Raw genomic sequence first — 19,573 nt, 5'->3', positions numbered from 1 at the left:
TCTTCGCTCACTGCAACCTCCAATTCCTGGGTTCAAGCAACCCCCCTGCGTCAGTCTCCTGAATAGCTGGGATTACAGGTGCCCATGACCACATCCAGCTAATTTTTGTAGTTTTAGTAGAGACGGGGTTTCACCATGTTGGCCAGGCTGGTCTCGATCTCCTGACCTCAGGTAATCCACCTGCCTCCGCCTCCCAAAGTGGTGGAAGTACAGGCGTGAGGCACTGTGCCCGGCGCCTTTCTTTTCTTTCTTTTCTTCCTTTTAGCTCTCTCTCTTTTTTTCAGACAGGGTCTTGCTCTGCAGTGATCAGGGCTCACTGCAGCCTCGAACCCCTGGGTTCAAGCCATCCTCCTGTTTCAGCCTCCTGAGTAGCTGGGACTACAGGCGCGTGCCACCATGCCCAGCTAATTTTTAAAATTTTTTGCAGAGGCGAGGGTCTCCCTAAGTTGGTAGGGCGTGTCTCAAGCCTGGCCTCAAGTGATCCTCCCGCCTCGGCCTCCCTAATAGTATTGGGATTACAGGCGTGAGCCACCGCGTTAGGCTTGCTGAAATTATCTTTAAATAAGTTGTTAAAAGACCACCGCAAAAGCCTTCAACACATTGAACGGCTTTCTCTTGCTCCCTAGCTGCATGATATTGCTTCGAGTTTGTTTCGGTGTGAGCAATCTGAGTCGCCGGACCCTCTCGAGTCTGACTTTCATTCTGACAATCGGTCCGTGGCTTTACGAATCTGAATCGGAGTCCCCTTGATAGCTCCGCTGGGGAACAGCAAACTACGAGGTTCAAATGGTGGCTCTCGGGACTTAGTGAGGATCTAGGGATGTGGGCTTCCTAAAGCCCCGAACCTCCCACACTGCAGACTATCCCTCGCATAGCGGGAACAAGAGTAACAACCCCCTCACACCCCTCTGAGGCTCCCGGGACCCACTGGCTGACCGTCGCTGACGCCCCCTGGCCGCTGATTGGCTTCCCCTGACAGTGGGCGGAACGCGGCCCCAGATTGGATATCCATTCACCGTCCCTCACCCGGCACCTGCGTCCACTCTCTAGCGTCCCAAGTGAGTGGAGGGGGGATCCCGACTCCAGTCCGGGGCCTTGGCCAGCGGAGCCGCGCTGTTCGGAAGCGGGAATCCCACTAAGAGCCCGGGCCTGTAGGGGCGGGGCGTCCCGGGCACCCGGGATTGGGGCGTCTCCCGTCGTGCACCGGGGCACCGGCGACTCACCCGGAAGGAGAAGCCGTGATCTGGCTATATGGTGGGGCGCGGGCGGTGTCGCTGTGGGGAGCTGGTGCTGTTCTCAGGTGAGAGGGCGTGGGCGGGGCCCCGGGGAGTGGGTGCTGCTCTCCTGTGAGGGGGCGTGGGCTTGAGCTTCAGTAGTGGCACTCGGGATGGTGGCATCGCTTTACATCCTAGGGAGGGTCTCTTACCACCCGGGATTAAGGCAAGGGCTTGCTCGGGATCCCAGAAAGGAAACCTGGCTTTTCAGTTTACCTTCAAAGTATATCTTTCACTTCTTACTCCCCAAGCTTAATCGGAAAGAAAGAAGGACCATGTGGCCCTTTCGGTCCTAGTTTGTTGAGAATGGAGGAGGAGTGGCCGTAGTAAAAGACTCTGGGGACATTTACTTAAATGGCTAAGACTGGGGGCAATGGCGAGTATTTTACGTGGACACGGGAGACTTGCGGTGATTGTGGTCGCCTTTGTTACTTACTTTCCAAGTGAAAGGAGTCGGTTAGAGATGGACAAAAAGATGGAGCATAACTGCTTGGTTGAGATTACACAGAGCTTGGTCAGAACTGGGAGCTTCCTCTATTTAGTACCTGTGATATTTATAATTGGAGGGAGAGCTTTTTGAATTGCTCTCTGCCATCTGGCACTAAAGTCTCAAGATTGAGTAAGAAGGGACGGTAGTCTCAGTAGTTCCATCTACTTTTATCACCTGATTTGTTTCTTAACCTGTCTCTTGAAGTTGTTTAAATGGGAGAGAAAATAAATGGTGAGACTAAAGCCTTGCATTGTTACTATATTAGAAAGCTTTACGATGAATCTACTTTGTAAACAGCAAACAATCGGGTACTCACCAGAGCTACTGGTGCTGGTACAGGTGAAGACAGTAACGGAAACTTCAGATGTGGTTGAAAGGGCCCAGGAAATGTAGTTAACACTAAGTTATGTAACTAGCTATGGTCACTGACTTTAGCCTTATTTGGATGACGTACAGATCCATCTCCCAGATCAGAGAACTAGAGTTAGGAACTTCCTGCTGCTTCTCCAGAGGCAGAACTGAGCTTTTTCTTTTGAGGAGTGGTATCTGTGGGGAGGAATCTAATGGAGAATAGTGGTTGCTAGAAATTACTACTTGGTGTCTAGGTTTTTGTATTTGTTCCAGTGTTTGTTTTTTTCTGAGACAGGGTCTCGCTCTGTCGCCCAGGCTGGAGTGCAGTGGTGTGATCTTGGCTCACTGCAGCCTCCGCCTCCTAGGTTCCAGTGATTCTCATGCCTCAGTCTCCCGAGTAGCTGGGAGTACAGGCCTGCGCCACCATGCCCAGCTAATTTTTGTATTTTTAGTAGAGACAGAGTTTTGCCGTGTTGGCCAGGCTGTTCTTGAACTCCTGGCCTCAAGTGTTCTGCCCGCTTCAGCTTCCCAAAGTGTTGGATTACATGTGTGAGCCACTGGGCTGGCCCACTATTTTTACGGACAGTTACAACTGAAACTTTCTTTTTTTTTTTTGAGACGGAGTCTCATTCTGTTGCCAGGCTGGAGTGCAGTGGCGCGATCTCCGCTCACTGCAACCTCCACCTCCTGGGTTCAACTGATTCTCCTGCCTCAGTCTCCCGAGTAGCTGGGACTACAGGCATGCGCCACCATGCCCAGCTAATTTTTGTATTTTTAGTAAAGAAGGGGTTTCACCATGTTGGCCAGGATGGTCTCAATCTCTTGACCTCGTATTTCGCCCGCCTCGGCCTCCCAAAGTGCTGGGATTACAGACATGAGCCACCGCACCCGGCCCATCTGGAGGTTTTTTGTTTTTTGTTTTTTGTTTTTTGACAACGGAGTCTTGCACTGTCAACTGGGCTGGAGTGCAGTGGCGCGATCTCGGCTCACTGCAACCTCCGCCTCCCGGGTTCAAGCGATTCTCCTGCTTCAGTCTCCCAAGTAGCTGGGATTACAGGCGCCTGCCACCACGCCCAGATAATTTTTTGTATTTTTAGTAGAGATGGAGTTTCATTATGTTGGCCAGGCTGGTGTCGGGAGGTTTTTTAAAAGCCAGTTCATAGCTATTTGTTTCTGAGTGGTATTGACCCCAAAGGAAAGAAGAATTTCTTCATGAAGGTAGCGCAGGGCCCTGTGCAAACTCTTCCTGAGACCAAGGGTATGATGATCATTTCGTTCCTAAATTATGGTCCTGAATTTGACAAACCTTTTTCAAGGCACAAAAGATGTATGAGCTCCACTGAGTGGATGACTGTGATTTCCTTGTTATCGTCTTTCCCATTGTTAGTTTTGTTTAAAGACACTTCAGAATATTTAACTCTCTGCTCCTGTGCTGGCAGTTTATCCCAATGCCTGCAAAGAGAAGAGAAAAAAACACTTAAGGAGGTTCACTGTTCACAGCAAATAGGTCTGCTCTTTTTGGTCTCAGACATTTGACTGATATCTGGAATATTAATATGGATTAATATGGGTTGTTATGGAATTGGAATTTCCCACCTTTCAGTTCAGGACCCCTTGGAGGTGGTGGCTGCATCAGATAAAAATCAGATTGTCAGCAAGAATACCATTTAAGATGGTACTGAAATCACAAAACCTTGGGTTTGCTCAATATTGTGTAGCCCAATTTTGTCATGGACCATGCAGCTTCATTTCTGCATGCAGTGTTTGTCTATGGAGATACTTCTGGTATATTGGAGAGAATTGAAAAAGCGGTTTGCTTTGCTAATTTCATGGTGTAAATGAGTTCCCCTTCTTTTGAAATGTTAGCCTTGTGTTAGCAAAACATAAAATAGAAGGAAACTCATTACACAGTCTTCTAATGGTAAGGCAGAACTAATAAGAGAATGTGTTTAAAATTAATTGTGGCACTGTAAAAATGAGTGGGTATGTGAATGGGTATGGGGGGGAGGAGAGGGAGGGCTTAGAGATATTAGAGATAGTCTTGTTTTCCCAGGAGCCAGCCTGGATCATTTGTTGGCAGTACATATTGGCTGAAGTCAGTTTTCATTTCAAGGTAAATTGGAAAAGGAAATTAAACCTTATTGTTTCTCTCTTAAGAGAGAAGGGGGTGGAGGTGGCAGCCAGGGTGGATGCTGTTGGAATAGTTCTAGAAGTAACAAGATTAGTGCTGTATTTTAACAGAAGGTGACATCATGGGCCCCACTGGACTTGAGTAACCCTGTGCTGCAGCCTTCATGGTCCCCTTGTCGGAGTGGGTGATGTCGCTATACATGTAAACTGCCACATTGGGGAAAATCAGGGGCTGAGGCTTTAATGAATCTTTACAAAGGAGCAGAACGCATCCTGAGTCGACCTGTGCAGCTGTGCGGTGCTTGGGCAGAAGTAGAAACCGGATGGCATGTCAGGAGAGGAAGTAATTAGAACAGTTGGCTCGGGTTCCGGAGTATGGATTGGATAAGGGGAAGGTCCCAACTGGGCAACCCACTCAGGTGCTCCTTGGAGTGCACTAGCTCTATGATTCACCTGTGGGGAGTTGACTGATTGTTAGTGAGACTGGGAGAAATGCAGAAGCATTGGTGTTTGTGGGGACTTGGTTGTCTCTAAACAGCCGGGAGGGGGCGCTGTTAGGCTCAATTTCAAAGCTGTGATCTGGCAGGGCGCGGTGGCTCACGCCTGTAATCCCGGCACTTTAGGAGGCCGAGGAGGGCGGATTACCTGAGGTCAGGAGTTCGAGACCAGCCTGACCAACATGGAGAAACCCCGTCTCTACTAAAAATACAAAATTAGCCGGGTGTGGTGGCACGTGCCTGTAATCCCAGCTACTCGGGAGACTGAGGCAGGAGAATTGCTTGAACCCAGGAGACAGAGGTCGCGGTGAGCTGAGATTGTGCCATTGCACTCCAGCCTGGGCAACAAGAGTGAAACTCCGTCTCAAAAAAAAAAAAATGCAGTGATGTGAGTGCTCACCAGACCCTGTTGTGCCTGCATTCTTCAAGGCAAAAGTTTTACATCTGGACCCGCCTGTTCTGGCTGTGTGTGACAAACTTTCTGTGGACTCCAACACGCTTTGGGGAGAGGTGGCCTAGTTGAGGGCCTGGTCTGAGAAGGGAGGCAAATCCCCCAGGGCCTTTTAGCTTGGCATTGAGCTAATGGGGATTTTTTTTTGCTTCCTCTTAAGTTTTACAAGAACAAAAAGTGTTGCCTGGGTTTCCCCACAGGGGTCTATTAAAAACTTTCAGGGTTTTCCCTGGTAAAGAATGATAAGAACAGAGGCATACTAACCTTGATCCTGTATCCTCTGTCCCTCATCAGATGTTTCCTTCCAATGGGCTTTTCGTGTAGGATGTCGGAGAACCAAGAACAGGAGGTAAGAGTGTGGTCTCCAGAGAACAGGTGGGTAAAAGTTGGAGAGGGGATTTAGGAGGAAAGAGGACACAGAGATGCAAATCATTAATCATTACCTGCAGTATTACTTTGGTGGTTCTGATGAACTCAGAATAAAGTCAGGAGAAAGAAATCAATAGCAGAGGCATTCCTAGGAAATGGGGTTCCATTCTGACTAAATTTTCCTTTGATTGGAATATACTGGAATGTAAGCTTCATGGGGGCAGGGACTTACGTCTCTTGTTCATGCTTTATCCCCAGTGCCTAGAACAGTGTCTGACACATAGTGGGGCTCAGTAAAAATTTGTTGAATTGAGTGACTGAATTGAGTGAATGAAAGTTGAATTGAATAAATGAAAGTTGGTGTTGGGTGGAAAAATCTAGCAACCTGTGTTGTCAGAGCTGCCTTGCTGTGTGGCTGAAGCTGAGGGAGCTTTTCTTACCTACAGGAGGTGATTACAGTGCGTGTTCAGGACCCCCGAGTGCAGAATGAGGGCTCCTGGAACTCTTATGTGGATTATAAGATATTCCTTCATGTGAGTATATCAAGCTTCTGTATTGGGGTCAGCGCTCTGCAGGGCTGAGGGGCTTGTACTGAGGTGTAACCTTTTTTTTTTTTTTTTTTTTTTTTTTGAGATGGAGTTTTGCTCTTGTTGCCTAGGCTGGAGTGCAGTGGGGTGATCTCGGCTTACTGCAACCTCCGCCTCCCAGGTTTAAGTGATTCTCCTGCCTCAGCCTCCCAAGTAGCTGGGATTACAGGCATGTGCCACCACGCCCAGCTAATTTTGAATATATATTTTTTTAGTAGAGACGGGGTTTCATCATGTTGGCCAGGCTGGTTTTGAACTGCTGACCTCAAGTGATCCACCCTCCTTGGCCTCCCAAAGTGCTGGGATTATAGGCGTGAGCCACCACGCAGGTCAAGGTGTAACCTATTTTTGAGTGTATCTGGTGGACCCAAGACAGAAGACTTAGAAAAAAGGGAGGGAGGAAAGGAAAGAGAGCTTGAGGTATGTCTTTGAGTTGCTTTTGGGCTGCCTGGTGGCACCTTGTTCTAGTTGGGGACCTGATCAGGTCTCTGGCCTGATGGCATGGCTCCTTAGTGAAAGCAATGATAGGGAGCTCATGTGAACTTGTCTTTTTCCACTAAACCCTTTTCATGTGCTTCATGTGCTTTCATGTATAGACCAACAGCAAAGCCTTTACTGCCAAGACTTCCTGTGTGCGGCGCCGCTACCGTGAGTTCGTGTGGCTGAGAAAGCAGCTACAGAGAAATGCTGGTTTGGTGTGAGTTTGCTCTTGCTTCCTTCTTGGGTCTGTGACTGGCTTTTTGGGTGCTTATGTAGGAACTGGAGTTGACAATGAAGAGAACTTGCAACATACCAGGCACTAAGGAAATTGGGAAATATATTGTTTCTTTTTTTGTTTTTTGGGTTTTTTTTTTTGACATAGGGTCTTGCTTTGTTACGGAGGCTGGAGTGCAGTGGTGTGATCATGGCTCACTGCAGCCTCAACCTCCTGGGTTCTAGCAATCCTCCCACCCCAGCTTCCCGAGTGGCTGGGACTACAGGTGCATGCCACCACACTTGCCTAATTTGGAAAATATTTTTGTAGAGATGGGGGTCTCCCTATGTTACTAGGGTGGTCTTGAACTCCTGGGCTCAAGCAGTCCTCCTGCTTTGGCCTTCCAAATTGTTGGGATTACAGGTGTGAGCCACCAGGCCCAGCTGGGAAATAATGTTTTTTTTTTTTTTGAGATGGAGTCTTGCTCTGTTGCCTAGGCTGGAGTGCAACTGCATGATCTCATCTCACTGCAACCTCCACCTCCCAGGTTGAAGCAATTCTCTCTGCCTCAGCCTCCCAAGTAGCTGGGATTACAGGTGCCCGCCACTATGCCTGCCTAATTTTTATATTTTTAGTAGAGATGGGGTTTCTCCGTGTTGGCCAGGCTGGTCTCAAACTCCTGGACTCAAGTGATCCACCCGTCTCGGCCTCCCAAAGTGCTGGGATTACAGGCGTGAGCCACCACTCCTGGCTGGGAAATATGTTCTTTTTCTTTTTTTGAGACTGAGTTTTGCTCTTGTTGCCCGGGTGCGATCTCGGCTCACCGCAACCTCCACCTCCCGGGTTCAAGAGGTTCTCCTGCCTTAGCCTCCTGAGTAGCTGGGATCACAGGCATGCGCCACCACTCCCGGCTAATTTTGTATTTTTAGTAGAGATGGGGTTTCTCCATGTTGGTCAGGCTAGTCTTGAACTCCCGACCTCAGGTGATCCGCCTGCCTCAGCCTCCCAAAGTTGCTAGGATTACAGGCGTGAGGCACCATGCCCAGGCTTTTTTTTTTTTTTGAGATGGAGTCTCGCTCTGTTGCCCAGGCTGGAGTGCAGTGGTACAGTCTCGTCTTACTGCAACCTCCGCCTCCCGGGTTCAAGCAGTTCTCTGCCTCAGCCTCCCGAGTAGCTGGAATTACAGGGGCTCACCACCATGCCCAGCTAAGTTTTTGTATTTTTAGTGGAGACAGGGTTTTACCATCTTGGCCAGGCTGGGTTTTTTTTTTGCTTTTTTTTTTTTTTTTTTTTGAGACAGAGTTTCACTTTGTTGCCCAGGCTGGAGTGCAGTGACACCCTCCACCTCCCAGGCTCAAGCAATTCTCGTGCCTCAGCCTTCCGAGTAGCTGGGATTACAGGCGCCTGCCACCACACCCGGCTGACTTTTTTTATATTTTAGTAGAGACGGGGTTTTACCATGTTGCCCAGGCTGGTCTCAAACTCCTGAGCTCAGGCAATCCACCCATCTTGGCCTCCCTAAGTGCTAGGATTACAGGTGTGAGCCACCACACCCAGCCTGGCCAGGCTGGTCTTGAACTGACCTGGTGATCCACCTGCCCTGGCCTCCCAAAGTGCTGGGATTACAGACGTGAGCCACCATGCTCCGCCTTTTTTCTTTTTTCTTTTTTTTGGAGACAGAGTCTCACTCTGTTGCCCAGGCTGGAGTACAGTGGTGTGATCTCGGCTCACTGCTACCTCTGCCTCAAGAGATTCTCCTGCCTCAGCTTCCCGAGTAGCTGGGATTACAGGTGCCTACCCCTACGCCCAGCTAATTTTTGTGTTTTTAGTAGTGACAGGGTTTTACCATGCTAGCCAGGCTGGTCTCGAACTCCCGACCTCAGGCAATCCGCCTGCCTCGGCCTCCCAAAGTGCTGGGATTACAGGCGTGAGCCACTGCACCCGGCCAGATATATGTTCTTAAATCATACTTTCAAGTCAGTGAAAAAAGTAGAATCTAATTTCGAGTATTTTTACCTAACAAAGCCAAACTAACATCAAAAATATTTTTCTTTCTTTATATGCATATATGTCTAGAGCTCAACAAATATACAGCTAACATTTTAAACAGTTTAAATCTGCTTATCAGAAAATTTTAAGCACCTGGACTTATTTGACAGATAGTGTTTCCATCCACTCCACATGTAAAAATAATGATTTTTTTTTCCCTTTTAATACAGAGGTCCTTTTCCAGAGACATATGAGAGCCTAGGGAAGGCAGTTATTATTTACTCCTCACACCCACCTGCCAAACAATTCCTGAAAGTGGAGAGAATTACAGCAGTGATTTTGCTGTAGGATGGCCACTGACTACTCAGTGGTGATAGGTGGCCGGTTGAGTGACCAAGTCAGTTAACATGTGGAACTGATGAGGCTGTTGTCCTGGGGCAGGCCCTAATGAACCAAGTGAAACTCCGTTCCCCTGACAAATCCTATATCCTCCAGCCTGGCCTGTTTTTTCTGTTTTGTTTTTCTTTTCTTTTTTTTTTTTTTGAGATGGAGCTTAGCTATGTGAGACTCTGCTGGTCGCGGTGGCTCACGCCCAGCACTTTGGGAGGCTGAGGCAGGTGGATCACGAGGTCAGGAGTTCAAGACCAGCCTGGCCACAATGGTCTTGGTGAAACCCATCTCTACTAAAAATACAAAAAATTAGCCGGGTGTGGTGGTGGGCGCCTGTAATCCCAGCTACTCAGGAGGCTGAGGCAGAGAATTGCTTGAACCTGGGAGGCAGAGGTTGCAGTGAGCTGAGATTGTGCCACTGCACTCCAGCCTGGTGACAGAGCGAGACTGTCTCAAAAACAACAACAACAACTACAAAAAAAATGTGAGCCTCAGCAGCCTCAAACGCCTGGGGTCAAGGGATTCTCCCACTTCAGCCTCCCAAGTAGCTGGGACTACAGGTATGTGCCACCATGCTCAGCTAATTTTTGTATTTTTTGTAGAGAAAGGTCTCACTTTGTTGCCCAGGCTGGTCTCTCAAACTCCTTGGCCTCAAGTGATCCTCCTGCCTCAGTCTCCCAAGTTGTTGGGATTACAGTTGTGAGCCACTGCGTCCCACTCCAGTTTCTTCCTTTTTAAAAATAATAGCTGATGGTGGGTGTGGATTTCTTTTTTTTTTTTATTTTTTGAGGCGGAGTCTTGCTCTGTCACCCAGGCTAGAGTGTAGTGGTGCGATCTCGGCTCACTGCACCTCCTAGGTTCAAGGGATTCTCCTGCCTCAGCCTCCTGAGCAGTTGGGATTACAGGTATGCACCACCACGGCTGGCTAATTTTTGTATTTTTAGTAGAGACGGGGTTTCACCATTTTGGTCAGGCTGGTCTCCAACTCCTGACCTCATGATCTACCCGCCTTGTCCTCCCAAAGTGCTGGGATTACAGGTGTGAGCCACTGCGCCCGGCCTTTATTTTTTTTTTTGAGATGGAGTCTTGCTCTTGTCCCGTCATGCAGGCTGGAGTGTTTGCAGTGGTGTGATCTCGGCTCACTGCAACCTCAACCTCCCAGGTTCAAGTGATTCTCCTTCCTCAGCCTCCTGAGTAGCTGGGATTACAGGGGTACACCACCACGCCCTACTAATTTTCTTTTCTTTTCTCTTTTTTTTTTTTTTTTTTGAGATGGAGTTTCGCTCTTGTTGCCCAGGCTGGAGTGCAATGGCTTGATCTTGGCTCACTGCAACCACCGCCTCACAGGTTTAAACAATTCCCATGCCTCAGCCTCCCGAGTAGCTGGGGATTACAGGCATGTGCCACCATGTCCTGCTAATTATGTATTTTTATTTTTATTTGTTTTTTTAATTTTTTTTTTTTGAGACAGAGTTTCACTCTTGTTGCCCAGGCTGGAGTGCAATGGCAAGATCTCAGCTCACTGCAAGCTCCGCCTCCCGGGTTCACGCCATTCTCCTGCCTCAGCCTCCCGAGTAGCTGGGACTACAGGTGCCTGCCACCACGCCCGGCTAGTTTTTTCTATTTTTAGTGAGACGGGGTTTCACCGTGTTAGCCAGGATGGTCTCGATCTTCTGACCTCATGAACCCCACCCGCCTTGGCCTCCCAAAGTGCTGGGATTACAGGTGTGAGCCACCGCGCCCGGCTGTTTTTTTTTTTTTTTAAGGAGAGATGAGGTTTCACCATGTCGCCCAAGGTGGTCTTGAACTCCTGAGCTCAAGTGATCTGCCCACCTCGGCCTCCCAAAGTGCCAGGATTACAGGCATGAACCATGGCACCAAGCCGGGAGTGGGTTTCATAAACAACATAGTGTGGCTCGGCTTTGTGGCTCACACATGTAATTCCAGTGCTTTGGGAGATTAAGGAAGGAGGATCACTTGAGGCCAGGAGTTTGAGACCAGCCTGGGCAACAGACCAATACTCTGTCTCTACAGATACATAAGTAAATAAATAAATAAATTAGGTGCACACAGTGGCACGTGCCTGTAGTCATAGTTATTCTGGAGGCTGATGCAGGAGGATTACTTGATCCCAGGAATTTGAGGCTGCGGTGAGCTATGCTCACAATTATGCTACTGCGCTCCAGCCTGAGCAACCTGGAGACAGCAGCTTGGAAAGCAATACCTTGTCTCTAAAATCAAACAGACAAAAATAATGTATCAGCATGGGTTTTATAGTCATAAATCTGGTTCTGATATGAGCTTTGCTGCTTACCAGCTGTGTAACAGTGAGAAATTTACTTAACTTCTCTGATCTGAAGTGAGTTAATATCTTTCTCACAGAGTTTTGGGATGACTAAATGAAATCATGTTTATAAAACATTTAGCACAGTCTGGCTTGACACTTGGCATGCAGTCAATGTTAGCACCACCCCTTATTAAAAGCTAATTGGGGCCAGGCACGGTGGCTCACGCCTGTAATCCCAGCACTTTGGGAGGCTGAGGCGGTCAGGGATCACGAGGTCAGGAGATCAAGACCATCCTGGCTAACATGGTGAAACCCCGTCTCTACTAAAAATACAAAAAATTAGCTGAGTGTGGTGGCCTGCACCTGTAATCCCAGTTACTTGGGAGGCTGAGGTTGCAGTAAGCCGAGATTGTACCACTACACTCCAGCCTGGGCGATAGAGTGAGACTCCATCTCAAAAAAAAAAAAAATAGCTATTTGTATTGATTAGGCCTCTTTTCAAGGGGATTTCCTTGATCAGAGGCTAGAATGACTATCTTAGATGTTACACTTATCATGGATGTTATATCATGTGGCTACACAGGCCTGTTCCTGAACTTCCTGGGAAGTCAACCTTCTTCAGCACCTCAGATGAGTTCATTGAGAAGCGACGACAAGGTCTGCAGCACTTCCTTGAAAAGTGAGTGGACAGAACGGCTGGTGCTGGCCACCGAGGGAGGAAGCAGGGGTGGAGGAATGTGCCAGGCAGGATAGAGCTCCCTGCTCAGGTAGCCAGAAGTTCTTCAGAGGATGGGGAATGGAGAGCAGTTCCTCAGGATGATGCTCTGTGTCGTGCTACCTGTGTTTTCCCCAGGGTCCTGCAGAGTGTGGTTCTCCTGTCAGACAGCCAGTTGCACCTCTTCCTGCAAAGCCAGCTCTCGGTGCCTGAGATAGAAGCCTGTGTCCAGGGCCGAAGTACCATGACTGTGTCTGATGCCATTCTTCGATATGCTATGTCAAACTGTGGCTGGGCCCAGGAAGAGAGGCAGAGCTCTTCTCACCTGGCTAAAGGAGACCACCCTAAGAGGTAACTGGAGTACTCTTTGAGATAGCAGGGGCTAGGTTTGCTATAACCTAGACCAGAGAGGTGTCCATTTGTTAGGGAAAGTAATGTCATAGCATTGGTAGCCTTTCACAGCCTTTCTTGTTCTTTGGGTGCGTGGCTTTCTATCCAGGTGGGTCTGTGTTAACCCACCACTGGGTAGCAGGGGCTCCTACTGAAACCTGGGGAGAAAGAAGGGAAAGCTTTCTCATTTATTCGGTTTTTTATTCCTCCTCCCTCCCTTTTTATTTATTTATTTTTTTGTGTGGAGACGGACGCTCACTCTTTCGCCCAGGCTGGAGTGCAGTGGCGTGATCTCAGCTCACTGCAACCTCTGCCTCCTGGGTTCAAGTGATTCTCCTGCAACCTCTGCCTCCTGGGTTCAAGCAATTCTCCTGCCTCAGCTTCCCGAGTAGCTGGGATTACAGGCAAGTGCCACCACACCTGGCTAAGTTTTGTATTTTTAGTAGAGACGGGATTTTGTCATGTTGGCCAGGCTGGTCTCAAACACCTGACCTTAGGTGATCCGCCTGCCTCTGCCTCCCAAAGTGCTAGGATTACTGGCGTGAGCCACTGTGCCTGGCCTAATAGCTTTATTGACATACAATTTACCTGCCATAAAGTTTACCTTTTTAGATACAGTTCAGTAGTTTTTAATATAGTCACAGGGTTGTATAACTGTCAGCCACCACAGTCAATTTTAGAACATTTTCATCACCCCGAAAGAAACCCTGTACCCATGAGTAGTGACTCCCCTGTCCTTCCCTCCCCCCCAGCTCCTGGCAACCACTAGTCTACTTTCTCTGTCTATGCATTTGTCTATTTTGGACATTTACACAAATGGAGTCATATGATTTGTGGTCTTTTGTAACTGGCTTTTTTCATCTAACAATGTTTTCAAGGTTCATTTGTATTTTATCATGTGTCATTACTTCATTACTTTTTTTTTCTCTTTTTTTCCCCCATTTTTATGGCTAAATAACAGTCCATTTATATGGCGCTATATACCACATTTTGTTTATCCATTCACTTGCATGCATTTATCTGTTCTTTTTTTTTTTTTTTTTTTTTTTTTTTTTTGAGACAGAGTCTTGCTCTGTTACCCAGGCTGGAATGCAGTGGCACGATCTCAGCTCACTGCAACCTCCGCCACCCAGGTTCAAGCAATTCTTCTGCCTCAGCCTCCCTAGTAGCTGGGATTACAGGCACCCGACACCACACCCAGCTAAGTTTTTGTATTTTTAGTAGAGATAGGGTTTCGCCATGTTGGCCAGGCTGGTCTCGAACTTCTGACCTCAGGTGATCCACCCGTCTCAGCCTCCCAAAGTGCTGGGATTACAGGTGTGAGCCATCGCACCTGGCCATTTTTTTTTTTTTTTTGAGATAGAGTCTTGCTGTGTTGCCCAGGCTGGAGTGCAGTGGCGCGATTCAGCTCACTGCAAGCTCCGCCTTCTGGGTTCACGCCATTCTCCTGCCTCAGCCTCCCGAGTAGCTGGGACTATAGGTGCCCGCCACCATGCCCGGCTAATTTTTTTTGTATTTTTAGTAGAGATGGGGTTTCACCGTGTTAGCCAGGATGGTCTCGATCTCCTGACCTCGTGATCCGCCCACCTCGGCCTCCCAAAGTGCTGGGGTTACAGGTGTGAGCCACCGCGCCCAGCCTCTTTTTATTTTTTTAAATTGAGATAGGGTTTCACCAGGTTGCCCAGGCTGGTCTCCACCTCCCAGACTCAAATAATTCACCATGCCCAGCCATTTTTTTTTTTTTAATCGGGCAGCCTCCTGAGTCAGAATAGGCTCAGAGAGACTTCCCTTTCCATTCATTTTTGTTTATATGTTCATACTCTTTTTTTTCTGAGACGGAGTCTCACTCTGTTGCCCAGGCTGAAGTGCAGTGGTGTAATCATAACTCACTGCAGCCTTGACCTCCCAGGCTCAAGCAGTCTTCTGGCCTCAGCTTCCTGAGTAGTTGGGATTACAGGCACATGCCAACATCCCTGGCTAATTTATTTTTTTTTGTCGAGACGGAGTCTCCCTATGTTACCCAAGCTGTTCATACCTTTCTTTTCCCTTTCCCACTCTTTTCCAGTTGCTGCTTTCTTCCAAGATCGGGTAGGAGGAACTCTCCCTCACCGCCTCCCAGTGAAGAAAAGGACCATTTAGAAGTGTGGGCTCCAGTTGTTGACTCTGAGGTTCCTTCCTTGGAAAGTCCCACTCTCCCACCCCTCTCACCATTATGCTGTGATTTTGGAAGACCCAAAGAGGGAACCTCCACTCTTCAGTCTGTGAGGAGGGCTGTGGGAGGGGACCATGCTGTGCCTTTGGACCCTGGTCAGTTAGAAACAGTTTTGGAAAAGTGAGCTCTGGGTTCTGCTCTGAGATGGTCAGAGAAGATGCGGGCCAGGAGACTTACTCAGGTGGGACTGGGCACAGGGCAGGTATGTGGGAGGCTGGGCTGCTTAGTGTCTTCTAGTCGCCTCTGCTTGGGCTGATCGACAGAGGTCAGTCATAACAGCCCCTTATGCCTCTTCCATGGGAACAAATACTGTGCAGATGTTTGTAAGTTAAACATAAGACACAGGGGCTGTTGATTTTGAACAGAACCCCATATTACTCTCCTGGGATCTGAGTTTCTGCAGGTCATTTGTATGTAGGACCAGGAGTATCTCCTCAGGTGACCTGTTTTGGGGACCTGTATGTGGCAAATTCTAAGCTGCCATATTGAACATCATCCCAACAGGAGTGGTTATGTTGTATCCCCATCTTGGCTGGCTTCAGTTTTTGCTGTAGCCCTAGAGCACTTTGTTTCTGGGAGGCTGGCCTCTTGCCTACCTCCTTGCATGGACAGGGGGATGAATATTTACTTTCCCACCTCCTTGCTTTTTCTTTCACTGATACCACTGAATGGAACTGGTGCTGTGACTCCTCCTGCTGGGGATTTATGTCCCGAGACCTTATCCTGGCTGAGTGGAGCCTGAGACCTGCACAACAGCTCATGGTCATGCATGAGAGAGAAGTGGCTGGCCACAGCCAGAGAGAACAGTAACAGCCCAGGGGCCTTTATTTTGGGAAAGGCTGTCTGGGGCTGTTACTGTCTCTTCTGGTTATAAAGCGGAGATGTGGCTATCTTTGCTACAGGGTTAGAGTGGGCTCCTTTCTTTTTGGAATCCTTTTCTTCTCCTTTGGTAACAGCTCCCTGCCTCCAGAGCTTCCGCCGCCAGCATCTCTGCTGTGTTGCGCAGTGCAGTGGGGTGCAAGGGCTTTGTTTCTGCCTGCCTGAAAGAGAGGGCTCTGGGGATGGAGATGAGGAACAACACGCTCTCCTTCAGACAATGAGGCATTCTGTCCTTCTGCTGCCATTCTTCATCTCCACTGAGAGCCAGAGCTGGTGGGAGCCGAGTGCCACAGGCATTCTGTATTGCTCTACTCTTAGGTTTGTGTGTGTGATCCTTCTCCTCCCTGTCGCCCACTCCTCCCTCCTCTGGCTATCCTACCTTGTCTGTGGGCTCTTTTACTACCAGCCTATGCTGTGGGACTGTCATGGCATTTAGTTCAGAGTGGAGGGTCTTTGGCCTGAAATAAAATGCAAGTATTTAAGATTGTTGTTGCAATTTGTGTCTAACAAGTTCTAACAAGCTGTAGCAGAGAAGGAGGGAGTGAGGGCTGGCAGTAGTTCCTTTCATAAATCATGAATTTATCAGTGTGGAAATAATGCTTCAGAACTGTGCTCTGTAGCCCTTCTGCATTGTGTGTGCAGCTCAAGTTCACCACTGGAGGAAGGATTGTCTTCCAAAGAGCTGGGATCCAACTCTTCTCACAGTTCTGGGCGTGAACCTTGTTAGGTATAATTTACCTGATGCTGCTTCCATCCTCGCAGTCTGTCTGAGGTGCCAGGTGCTGAAAGAGAAATAAAGTTTGTCAACAGGCAGATGCAAAGCCCTGGCTGGTATTCATCCCTCTTTCCTGCCCGCCTCCCCTGGGTCTCTCCTTTATATGATGCAGCAGAGCAAGGCGAGGATAGAAAACCTACAGAGGCAAATCCAAAATGTTAGAAGTTCATTTAAAAGGGGAAAAAAACTCCATGTGCAACCCTCACAAAAACCCGACAGATGCTAAGCTAATGGCATCCGCTCTGCCGATTGGTGGGGATGGCTCATGAATATTAATGAGCCCAATGCTCCAAATGGTGCAGCTGTGAAGCCAGCTGTGCCTGAAGCTCTCTGATCTCGAAACTTCCAGACAGGAGCCGGAGGTGGTCTGTGTCAATTCCCTACTCAGCCAAAAAACAGCAAGCTGGGTTGGCCTTCTTCTGTTTGCTCCTTTTCTTCCTGGAGTTGGTGCTCAGTAGTTAGTTCTGCCAGCCGGCTAGGCTGCTGGGACAGCAGGAGCCGTTCAAAGACATGGATGTGATTTTTCTGACTCCCAGCTTTTTTAATGATCCATTAGCAGCGTGCATACAACAGCACCTCAGTTAATCTAAGGCCAGGCAACATCTCTTTTCAGCCTCTCTCTTAACTGAGTATAGGCCTTGGAAGGAGAAGTCCTAGGAAGGAAAGCACTTTTCTAATAATACAAGCCTAGGGTCATCAGAAAAATAGCGCACATGAGTTTCCTTCTTCATCCAGATAGTGCCATAGGCCCCTCTTCTGTTTTGCTCTGTCCCTGCGTGTGCCCAGGTCTAGCCACTGTGGCCGGATGACCTCTATGAAAGGTGGAGGATTAGCTGGGGGGAGTGGCTCATTGAGCTGTTTTGTAGGATAAAAATATTTTGTTTAGAATTTAGTTTTGAGTCAAGTTCTGTCCTGATTTAGTCACCTTTCTTCTGTCAGATACCTCCATGGCCCACATCTAGTCATCCATTACCCAGGATGACTGATTCCAAGCTTGTGGGGGTTGTTTGGTGGGAGGAAATGTGTTTGTGTGTGAGGGGGGTGTTTTCTTACATTAAAATACTAAGTTTTATAAGCATAATTTTATTGGCCCTTCTCAGTGCCTAGCAAGGAAGGTAGGTTAGGTATATGCTTCTTTTTTCATTGAGGAAACTGAGCTCAATGTTTTTGTGTTTTTTTTTTTTTTTTTGAGATGGGCAGCCTTTGCTGCCCAGGCTGGAGTGCAGTGGTACAATCTCGGCTCACTGCAACCTCCACCTCTGGGGGTCAAGCAGTTCTCCTGCCTCAGCCTCCGGAGTAGCTGGGATTACAGGGGCCTGCCACCACACCCGGCTAATTTTTGTATTTTTATTTTTATTTTATTTATTTATTATGATTATTTTTTGACATGGACTCTTGCTCTGTGGCCAGGCTGGAGTGCAGTGGCACCATCTTGGCTCACTGCAACCTCCGCTTCCTGGGTTCAAGTGATTCTCCTGCCTCAGCCTCCCAAGTAGCTAGGACTACAGGCGCGTGCCACCATGTCCAGCTAATTTTTGTATTTTTAGTAGAGACGGGGTTTCACCATGTTGGCCAGGCTGGTCTCGAACTCCTGACCTCAAGTGATCCACCTGCCTCGGCCTCCCAAAGTGCTCGGATTACAGGCGTGAGCCACTGTGCCCAGCCAAGTGTGGTTTTTTAAAAAGCTTGCTTTTAGATGATGGTGGAATATGTTCACATGAGAGATACTTTCCAAGCTCTGTGAGACAAGTCCCCCACCACCCCCCCAAAAAAAAGTCTACCACTACATTCAAGGAAAAAAAACAACAACCCCGCAGGGCTTTCCAGAATTGTTCTCAGGAATCAGAGCTCTTTCACAGTTCTTAGTTTTCTCATGCTAAGGCCTTAGATCCACACGACCGAGTCCAAGGTACTTCCTATCCTCTCTGTTAGCTTTGCTTGGGAGGTGATAATGACTTTTTTTTTTTTTTGAGACAGAGTCTCGCTCTGTTGCCCAGGCTGGAGTGCAGTGGTATGATCTCAGTTCACTGCAACCTCTGCCTCCCAGGTTCAAGTGATTCTCTTGCCTCAGCCTCCTGAGTAACTGGGATTACAGGCGTCCGCCACCATGCCTGGCTAATTTTTGTATTGTTATTAGAGGTGGGGTTTCACCATGTTGGCCAGGCTGGTCTCGAACTCCTGACCTCAAGTAATCCGCCTGCCTTGGCCTCCCAAAGTACTAGGATTACAGGTGTGAGCCACGGCGCCCGGCCTGATCATGACTTTTTAACAGTCTGATTGGGTATTAAGTTAGTTCCATGTATGTGAATTTGTTTATATGCCTCAGCTCTTGCAGAATATCCTTAACACCCTAGGGGTGGGGTGGACAGTGGTGTGAGAATTGGAAGGATTTGATGTGAGGAGGGGTTGGGGGTAGAAAGGGGAATAGACCAGCTCCCAGCCTGCCTCACTGAGGCTGCAGGAGCATTAAATCAGAGGCTGGAGTGGCGTCTGTGGATTTATGTATGAGCAGCCAGCTGAGACGCAGCTAAAGCCAAACATAGCCACTGCAGCACGACATAGCACTTCCTTAGTGGAACACTGGGCAGTGATTCTAAGCTGGAGGGGTGGCCCTCTGCCAGCAGGGACTCAGTTCTGTAAAAGGCTCAGAGTCTGGTTTAAAGCACCTTTCTTTGAACTGTGGATGAGTGCCCCCTTTCCTGTTCTCACCCACTATACTTTTTTTTTTTTTTGAGATGGAGTCTCGCTCTGTTGCCCAGGCTGGAGTGCAGTGGCGTGCTCTCGGCTCTGCAACACTTGCCTCCCGGGTTCAAGTGATTCTCCTGCCTCAGCCTCCTGAGTAGCTGGGACTACAGGTGTCCACCACCACGCCTGGCTAACTTTTGTATTTTTATTAGAGATGGGATTTCACCATGTTGGCCAGGCTGGTCTCAAACTCCTGACCTCGGGTGATCTGCCCTTCTTGGCCTCCCAAAGTGCTGAGATTACAGGTGTTAGCCACTGAGTCCGGCCTTATTAGAGATACGACTTCTTAGGGGGGAAAAACACTTCTATTTTAGCCATGATTGGATTTGGAGTTGGAAAGCTGGAGAC

The 19,573-nt window shown here is 48.4% G+C and overlaps 1 protein-coding gene across 3 annotated transcripts; it reads left to right on the top strand.

Moving 5' to 3' along the window:
* Positions 1-979: 979 nt before the first annotated feature.
* Positions 980-16,187, top strand: SNX11 (sorting nexin 11). 3 transcript variants are annotated; one of them, XM_003780101.4, is made up of 8 exons: positions 1,004-1,300; positions 4,169-4,228; positions 5,488-5,542; positions 6,009-6,095; positions 6,746-6,846; positions 12,093-12,188; positions 12,363-12,575; positions 14,680-16,187. In XM_003780101.4, the coding sequence occupies exons 3-8, from the start codon at positions 5,501-5,503 to the stop codon at positions 14,948-14,950; spliced, it is 810 nt and encodes a 269-aa protein (XP_003780149.1). In that variant the 5' UTR covers positions 1,004-1,300; positions 4,169-4,228; positions 5,488-5,500; the 3' UTR covers positions 14,951-16,187. The 3 variants fall into 3 exon arrangements, with proteins under 3 accessions (XP_002834294.1, XP_003780149.1, XP_054402363.1); XM_054546388.2 differs by lacking the exon at positions 4,169-4,228 and adding an exon at positions 12,862-13,018 and having other exon boundaries at positions 14,680-14,794; XM_002834248.6 differs by lacking the exon at positions 4,169-4,228 and having other exon boundaries at positions 980-1,300.
* Positions 16,188-19,573: the final 3,386 nt, after the last annotated feature.

The sequence above is a fragment of the Pongo abelii genome, chromosome 19, assembly GCF_028885655.2.
Source record: "Pongo abelii isolate AG06213 chromosome 19, NHGRI_mPonAbe1-v2.0_pri, whole genome shotgun sequence".
Lineage (NCBI taxonomy): Eukaryota > Metazoa > Chordata > Mammalia > Primates > Hominidae > Pongo > Pongo abelii.
The sequence above is the reverse complement of the archived record's forward strand: the minus strand, read 5'-3'. Positions and strand labels throughout refer to the sequence as shown.

Bases quoted from the DNA above. Each gene is read 5' to 3' on its own strand.
- SNX11 (XM_002834248.6), top strand. From the start codon at position 5,501: ATGGGCTTTTCGTGTAGGATGTCGGAGAACCAAGAACAGGAG. The intron at 5,543-6,008 runs GTAAGAGTGTGG...TCTTACCTACAG, and splicing joins CGGAGAACCAAGAACAGGAG to GAGGTGATTACAGTGCGTGT. The intron at 12,576-14,679 runs GTAACTGGAGTA...ACTCTTTTCCAG, and splicing joins AAAGGAGACCACCCTAAGAG to TTGCTGCTTTCTTCCAAGAT.